This window comes from Tenebrio molitor, chromosome 3, assembly GCF_963966145.1.
Source record: "Tenebrio molitor chromosome 3, icTenMoli1.1, whole genome shotgun sequence".
In the NCBI taxonomy this organism is placed as follows: domain Eukaryota; kingdom Metazoa; phylum Arthropoda; class Insecta; order Coleoptera; family Tenebrionidae; genus Tenebrio; species Tenebrio molitor.
In genome coordinates this window covers 7,894,684-7,903,979 of record NC_091048.1, presented here as the reverse complement: position 1 = coordinate 7,903,979, position 9,296 = coordinate 7,894,684, and the positions used below count along the sequence as shown (strand labels likewise).

Below are 9,296 nucleotides of genomic sequence, written 5' to 3'. Positions count from 1 at the left end.
ATTGCAAAATTATTTAAGTGTATTTTGTAAAAAGGTAAAAATGGAAAGGGTGGTTCCATTGGCGCGAGAGAAGAGGGCCATAAGAAATTATTATGAGGAACAAACAAAAAAGTGATAATAACGGGAAGAAATCACAAATTTGTGCCAAAGACGCTCCAATATTGTTAACTAAGAATTGGTGTTCGTTCTTGTGATTCACAAATCAAAATTTTGGAGAGATAAGTGTTAATCAAGTGTTAAAATAATAATTTTCTTCTAAATAAATGAAACAGATTAGTTTATTTTGGATGATTTTGGTTGTTGTTTAATTTGTTACCTTTTTCAGTTTGTCGCGTGTTTTTTATAAACTTTATTAAATTGCTCTAATTCATTTAGTTGCAGCAGTGAATGATTCAAAACATTTTTAGTTCAATGATTAAAAATGAAAACATAACCTAAATATATTTTGTAACCAGATTGTGATATCGGTACACTCTAGCGAAAATTTTTTATATCCAAGTACATACAGTCAAAACAAGCATTTTATTTAAAATTTAATTTTGACAGTCCAGGAGTTTTTTGAATTTACTACAACTATGGTATGATGATACAAGACAAAAATGCCAAGTGTGACACTTACAAACATTTGTTTGGCGAGCAAAACAGAATGTTTGCTAACGTTCAGCTCCTTAGCAATTGCTCGTATGGTAATTAATACCTTCCCCAAGGCGTTGTCTAATTAGGTGTTTTTGGAATTCAGTTAGATTCGACATTAGGTACAGCTGACAAGATAACTGTCAACAGTGATTGTAAAAGTCAGTTTTACATATTTTGACAATTAAAAGCTTGATACAAATGTAAGAAATTTTCAGTGTCCCAGGTTTTTTTGTCCACTAACCCTACAATGGCCGGCAATAAAAACTAGTCATTTAAATGATGGCTAACTTTTTTTGCTGGTCACTGTACTATTGCGGGCAAAAAAAGTGGGACATCAACGTCATTGTCTTGACTTTTAATGTGAAATAACCCTTATCTTATTCTAACCCTACTTTGAATTGATTGACGTTGTCATTAAGTATTGTAGGTTGTAGGGAATGATTGTAAGTAAGCACGTAGTGAAGATTTATTTAAGGCAAAGTCCCAATCAAAATCTATCTTTATCAAAAGGAGAGAGCATTTGGAAAAGGAAAATAGGAGTATAAAATAAATTTTTAAACTGTCATCTGGAATAGTGTCAAAAAAATGACAATAAAGCTTAAACTACATCGAATTTTTCAAAACTGACAGAAATTTGATGTCCCACTTTTTTTGCCCGCAATAGTACATTTCAAACTAACTTTTTTTTAAATACCAAAACACAATGAATGCTTTGTAAATGTATTTTGGGTTGCATTTTTACCTGGTCAGGCTCGTCATCTTACGTGAATAACTCTGTATTTCTACACCTCTTTCGTGATAAATTATTAAAACCTCAACTACGGTTTTTCACAAAAAGAAAATCCATATTAATAATTAGTATTTGGCAATAACGTCAAATAAATTGTGTGAATTTAGGAGTAAAGTTCCTTTTAATTAGTATTAATCCGGATCCATAAGGCAATAATTGGTTGGTTTGCAAATTTGAATTCTCTGTATATTATAATTTCATAATGTTAATGTCCAACTGTATTGTTATTGAACGATAATGACACAGTTTTCTGATACATTATTAAAGAATAGACTTATTCTAAACGCAAAATAGAAAAATAACCTTATTATAACACCCTTGGTACTCGAAGTTTATGCAACCTAAAAAACACTCATGTATTTCAAATTACAAGATTGACAAGAAAATTAACCACTATAATGATGAGATGTTTTGCCGAAACTCCAACAAATAAGGTTGTGCATTTAAGAAATACGTTTCTGTAGTAAATAATTTGTCACAGACCAGTAACGAATTAAGACTAGGAGACGTGGGCGATGCTGGCGCAATCCTAACATGACGCCGAACTAAATAACTAATAACCGTATGTTGTTGTAATAGGGCGTTTTCACATTTACCTACACGACACCAGCACGACGCCGACACCGATGCCGGTGGTCTATAAATCTTAAGGAACATATGGAAATCTTGCACACTCAGCGACATGTCGGTATCGTGTCGATGTCGGCACCGATATGTCGGCGTTCTGTCGTGGGTCCCTTAGAGCCGGACGACACAACGGTCAGCCGGCACACACTTATATGTTTTTGGCAGAGCCTATCCGTGTTCTTCTTGTTTTCATTGTTATATTGGTGATAAGCAGTATAGTATGGCTACTTTTAAGTACGATGTGGTCACTTTGATAGAGCTGGTGAAATCAAAACCCGCTCTGTGGGACAAAACGAACGACAACAAAAATAAAATACTAAGCCTTTTTTGTATAACGCTTCGTCTCTTGCGTCTTAAATATAACAGATAAAGCAAATATAATTTGTTTACTGCTGCCATTACGGACTGGACACGTCGAAGTAGAGCACCGGATTGAGCTAGTAGTCACGAGTGGATACTTGCAATTTGCAATCTCCCTGTCCGTCAACTGTGTCCTGGAGTCAAGCTGGTGCCGTATCGGTAAAATGTGAAAATACCTATGCCGCTGTCGTGTCGGTACCGGTGTCGTGCTGTGTCCCTGTCGGTACCGGTGTCGGTAAATGTGAAAACGCCCATACGTTGCTTAGGGTTTTCAATACTGTTCGGTTTTAGGCATGAAATGAGGCAAATCGCACCAGAAATGTTACAAAACGTAAAGAATGCATGTTACTACCGATTTGCAATTTGCTAAGAAAGAAACGGTATCCATTTTGAACATTTGTTGCATTAAATAGTCTTCAACTTATAAAATGGGTTTTTATTTTTTAGCACGTAGGCGTTGAAAATATTCAGGAAACAAATAGTGCGTTGTATTCCTTGCTAAGTAACCTTTCAAACGAGGTGTCACTTGGCTTACCCTTATATCATATATTTTATTATCAATTGGGCGACTGCTGTATTTTCGTTCATCATTATTCATTTATTATAAATCACTGGATTGGGAGCATTGTACATTTTCATTATACATAGTAGAATCTCATAATTTTTTAATTCATATAATTTCTTATCTCATTGTCATCGACCTTGCCTGGAAGTGAGCAACGGCGCTCACCAACGACTTTTTGTGCGAGGTTTTTCTCCGGGCCTTATCGCGATTAGAGTTTTTTGTATTTTATTCATCAGAAGTGGCCGTTCCAAGGATCGGCCACCCTTCCTCCTTCCCTTAGTTTTTATTTATGTTTCATTTTTTTTAATGGCGGACTCGAAGAAGGACCTTTCAGGCCTTACGGTCGATTTTGGGTATCATTGTTAGGTCCTTTCAGATCCATTAGAGATATTTTATTTTCAATTTTTTTTTTCTCCTTGGGTGAATAAACATTTCGTTTAAGATACCACATTGTATCATTCTCCTAAACTCCGGCCAGTCCGCCTTCTTCACCGAACTAGTTGCAGCGCTCTCGAGGCAACAACTGTGGGGCCGACGCGAAGCCAAAGAAAAAAAAATCGTTATTAAATTTGTAGATTACCTGGGAACGGGGGAAAAAATAATAACGTATAGCTTGGTATATTTTTTCATTCCGATTTCGAAAGAGATTATTTTTCTGAATCCAACGATATGCCACTGTCCAATTTTTTAAAATTAGTTGAATAAAAAAAGTCTTTAAATATTCTCGCCATCCAAACCAATGAATTTTAAATAATCACAACCGTTATTTTGTTTTAGTGTTTTTGTGACACTTTTCGCAGTTTATTAATCTTGATAATTTTCTTTTTGGACTAATACAGAGCAACTTCATCGTGTAGTAGTTATATTGTATCAAGATAGGCTTTTAATAGCTATTTATGCAACGAGTTGCAAAATGAGCGTCTTTTTTGCACTAGACATGACACTCGTTGACACTCGTGGTCCAACATGTCGTGTGCAAAAAAATAGCCATTTTGCTACTATTTTCTAATTTAGTTACGAAAAGCACACATTCTAATTAAAATCCTGTTTAAATCTGCTATTTCAATAATTTTCCAGGATAATAAAAAAAAAATGTTGTTACATAGTCTAGGACTGGTTTACAAATCTATGAGGGGCGTGATGACCAACTCAATAGACCGGGACCAATGGCTTAACGTGACTTCCGAATCACGAGATGAATATAGCCTTTTTTTTATTTCGCCCTGGGTCGGAATCGAACCCACGACCCTCGCGTCCCTGAGCCGAAACGGACTCCCTTAGGCTATATTCGGTCAGCTTTTTAACATTAGTGATAATTTATAATGTCACTTTTTTGGCTAGTTATTAAATGAAGCACGTTTGACAACTAAAATGACATATCACAATGGTTGCTTTTCGTAACTGAATTAGAAAAAGGGTTTTTGTAAAGGAAAGATGTATCTTTGGGCTCATTATCCTGTTGTAGACTAAAGTCCCTGTCAAGTATTTTAAAAGGATACACATAGATATAGCTAACGCCAAACGTGATGGCAAGCGGACGCGCATGTCGAACACTCCCCGCTCAAGCATCATTGGGTTAGTTAAAGCAACTGACCGGCCAGTGACGTACATACACAGTTTAAATTAGGGTAGCAAATGATGAAGGAAATTGAATTTATTTCACGTGTCTGACTCTTAATGGCAGGTTTTTTGCCAGGCGAAGACATTTTTCTTTTTCTTGAAAGTAAAGAGATCAATCTAACATAGAACCTAAACCCTTGAGAGAATAGGGAGCCAACTAGTGAGATGCGTATGCATCTCTGAGGATAAAGGTTGTAGTGGGAATAAAAGTAAAAATGGGTTTGTGCGCAGGCTGTTGTTTCGCCACCACGTTCGGCGTTGGCTGTATGTATATCTCTAGGCAACCTAAAAATTGCGAGCATTTCTTTGCCTTGCAAGAAGAACTTTCGGAAACTTTCCCGCGATTCTTTTCTACAAATTTTTCACTAAGTTTGCTTAGTAATGAGGAATAATATACTCCTGCCCTTTGCTATATCATTTTTTCACATTCGTGGATAAAATTTTATCCAATCAAGAAATCAACCAATTTTTCAGAATAAATGCATTTTTCAATTATTCAATATTTATTTCCCAATTTGCAAATACATAAACTACGAAATTCAAGCCAGTTAAGAATTACAATTAGACACGTCAATAGGCAAGTTGGACTTGTGGAACTTGCAAGTTGTTAAGGTAACCCCCGGTGGTGCCCTGGAGAACGACTGGTTGTCTTGTGGGATAACCTAATGAAACAAGTCTTATTAGAATCATTTAATCCTACTTATAAATTGTCATTTGAGTACATACCTCTGTAAAGGGGTAGGCTGGAAGAGTAGGCGTTGATTCCATTAACTGGTCCAACAGTTTGTGGAATTCCAAGCAATTGTTGGATTGTTCGTGGGATTCCGTATTGTCCAACGGTGTACTGTGGTACTCCTCTCAATTGTCCAATAGTCTGGACTCCTCTCAACTGTCCAATGGTCTGGACTCCTCTCAACTGTTGTGGCACTCCACCCAGTTGTTGAGTAATAGCCTGTTGGACTCCGCTCAATTGGGCAATCTGTTGTTGCTGTTGTTGGACTTCGTTCAACTGTTCAATGGCCTGTTCGACATTGTTCAGTTGGGCAATAGCCTGTTGGACTCCGTTCAGCTGGGCAATCTGTTGTTGCACTCCACCGAATTGACCAATCTGTTGTTGCTCTTGCTGGATCTCGTTCAATTGTTCAATGTTTTGCTCAATAGCTTGTTGAACTTCGTTCAATTGTTCAATCTGCTGTTGCTGTTGGATTGCGTTCAGTTGGGCAACGGTCTGTGGTACACCGACAGAAACCTGGCCTTGGACGTAAGGGACCTGTTGAGAGCCGATCAATCTCAAAAGAGCGTTGCTTCCTCCAACTCCGCTGTAAAGAAATAATTCAGTTAGACATTGATGTGACAGATTTTGAAACAACGAACCTCAATGATGGAACACCTCCGTAGATCTGGCTGCCCAAAACTGACTGGACTCCACCATTCAACTGCTGGTTAGCCAACAAGCCATTCAAGTAGTTCCTTTGGCTGGCTCCCAAAATCCTTCCCAACAATGGGTTGACATTCAAGGATGTGGGATAGTATTGTCTTCCGAGATTGTACAAGCTTCCATAAGATCCAGCGCCAGATAAAATAGCAGGAATCTGACTGGAGCTCAGTACAACGGATTGGGATTGAGGGATGCCACGGACGGCCCACCAAGGAAGAGAGGTACCGGTAAGAAGGGCGGTTGCTCCATACCCATATCCGACAGGTCCGTACGACTGACCATAGACTGGTCCATAGCCTTGTTGGTATTGTTGGTATTGTCCTTGGTATGGTCCCTGTCCTTGGTACAACCCCTGGTATGGTCCTTGTCCTTGGTACAGCCCCTGGTATGGTCCTTGTCCTTGGTACAGCCCCTGGTATGATCCCTGTCCTTGGTATGGCCCTTGTCCTTGATACTGACCGTAGAGGATTCCTTGGCCACTTTGTCCAGAAACGATTCCTTCTTGTTGGTTGGTGATTTGGTCGAGTCCTGCCAAGAGATCGTAGATCTGGGGGCTGACCACACCGTTCCTCACAGCTTTGTTGATTCTGTTCAAGAGTTTTTCATACTGGGCCTCATCGACAACTCCCTGGTACTCTCTTAAGATCTCGTCGAGAATGTCTCCTTGGGTCTTGCCCTTCAGAGAACCCCTCTTCGACCTCCACTCTTCGCTGAGACTGTCAACGGATGACCACGGGCCCTCACCAGTTCCCGGGGTGTAGAGAGCGTTGTCGTTGATCTGGATCCTCTTGGTGGGAATGTTGGGGCCGGCGACGGAGATGTCGAGGTTACCTTGTCCGCTGGGTCCAGTAGGTTTCGAAATGACCACACGTCTTCCAGTAGGCGATGTTATGAGGATGCTGCCGTCGTCGTTCACCGAAATGTTCCTGTTTCGGTACACTGTGGAGGCAGTGCAGAAGACTACGAAGCTTGCTAGAAGGAGGAACTTCATCTTGACTTGTTGGCTGAGTTTGGTGTGACTATGCCGGGGACGGTGGTGCTTTTATATGGGATTTAATCGCATTTTGCATCATGTCAAAGGTGATTTACCCTTGTTTATTGTAATTAATTGATTAGCGATTGTTGTACAAATAACTTGTTTTTAACACTTTGGAATAATTGTAGGAAGGTTCAAAGTGGTATCTCATCCTCACGATATAAACAACAATTAAAAAGTCTAACAGAGTTATCTAATAATAATTTCAACTAATGGCAAGGGCATTTTTTCGGAAGGTGAACGCATGTTTTGGCTGTCGCACATTTCATTGATAAACAAATATAAAATTAGCTTTATTAATTTTTTTTAAACTCTATCCCCACTAATGGTGTTTCATTGCTTTTATCTTATTTTAACTTTATATTGTAGGACAAATACTTAACGAAAAATTACATTTGTAATGAGAGAATAAATTGGAAACATAATAGTTATTTGTAGGTGCAACTAGTTATGAAAATCATACTTTTTTTCATGAATTTGCAGTTTGATTAACGAGGCCGTAGCCCGAGTTAATCAAGCAAATTAGTGAAAAAAAGACTTTCATAACGTGTTGTTCCAATAATTTTTTGGATATTGTTTAAGTTGAGAAATTTGGCCTAAAAGGATTTATGCAAAATAAATAAAAAAAAGTAGGTATGCTTTGGCAATAATCTCCAAGGGGATGGAATAAAATGATGAAAAAAAGTGCTACTTTCATTACGATTTTTCCTTAAAAAAAGTTGTTACTTTCATTACGATTTGCAAAAAAAATACATATTTGAGAATTTATTTTTTAGCGCAGCGACTTCACTCAAAACGAATTTTTTGTAAAATTTTGGACAGAAAAATATCACGCATCCGATACTATTTTTACAATTATTTAATTGAGTGATTATGAAAAAAATCCAAAAATAAAAAGATATGGATTTTATTTACATCTTTCAAAACTGATAAGTTGTTGTTGCATGTGTAAAAAATATGTAGAAATTTTTTCGTTTTCCTTTGATTTCCTGCTCTTAAACAAAATATGTATTTTCAATTGCCTTAACCGCGTGGTTAGCAACCCATTCCGTCTGCAAACGTTAGATCTAATCTAATTATGTAATTACCATGACTTCATGACACATTTTTAATCGGGAACATTTATCAGCGCTCTTAGAGTCAATAACCGAATGCTTGTGATAATTATAACAGATTAATGACCATAAAAAAATAATAAGATTCGTCTGGTTTCGATTGCCACCAGTGCAGGCTGATGAAATTTCTTGAGTGATTTTCATTAGACTCGACTCAACACTTCATCGTGTGCAGTATTTTTTTAACGGTGATAATAGTATCATTACTGATATTTTTTGGTGTGGCACTTTGTACTTTTGTATTTTTTTTTATCATAAAATGAGCTATCGCTTCGATTAAGACAGAAATAGAAAATTTTTGGCAGCTTGTTTTCAAGTGACACTTCGCAAACAATTTTAAGCAACGTGATGTAAAATGCCCCTTTCGCGCAAATGTCTTGGCATTTTTTCTTTACATTGTGTTCCGTAGATTGTTGACCTAAGTCACAACCACCAATTACCAAAAACTTTCATGTAGCTTTTTTAAATTAGTCTTTGTAATAAAATTATAATTAAAACAACTAACGCCATGAAATGTATCATCATTCAAGACGAAACAGATATAATTAATATAAAGATACAGAGTGTCCCAAAAATGGCGTACTAACGGTGCACTACGGTGTAGAAGAGACTACCGTAAACGTCAGAAAAATGTTTAAAAAATTCTATTGGACTTAATTGCTGATTTGGCGGTCCTTGAAAGTAGCACTTAACAGGAAAATTATTTTGAAATATATGTATTAAATTGTCATGACAGCCACCTCTAATCGTACATATTATCACAAAGTACAAGATTACTCACTACCAATATCTAATCCTGCACAATAGTGAATTTAGAAGCTTTGGAAATCGAAAAAAATATTTTAAATCCACTACGGTAACACTGCAAGGTAATGATGTACGAGTACATCTTTGTTTACATTTTATTACCGTTAATAATAAAAATAATAATAATTAATTTTTTTGTCTAAAAATGTTTTCCATATTTTTTTCGTGTACATTTAAACATCCTGGATACGGTAGTAAGTAGTTAGTACGCCATTTTTGGGACACCTGTATAATATAAAGATATAATAACTTAACATTATTGATTTATAGTAAACAATGTCTGCTGTAAAGAATGACACAAT

The 9,296-nt window shown here is 37.0% G+C and overlaps 1 protein-coding gene across 1 annotated transcript; it reads right to left on the bottom strand.

Annotated features, from left to right (window-relative positions):
* Window positions 1-5,082: 5,082 nt before the first annotated feature.
* Window positions 5,083-7,072, bottom strand: LOC138125501 (uncharacterized). Its single transcript, XM_069040849.1, has 3 exons — window positions 5,973-7,072; window positions 5,325-5,917; window positions 5,083-5,260 (listed from the first exon to the last, which is right to left on the bottom strand). Exons 1-3 carry the CDS (start codon window positions 7,025-7,027, stop codon window positions 5,169-5,171), a joined length of 1,740 nt encoding a protein of 579 aa, XP_068896950.1. The 5' UTR covers window positions 7,028-7,072; the 3' UTR covers window positions 5,083-5,168.
* Window positions 7,073-9,296: the final 2,224 nt, after the last annotated feature.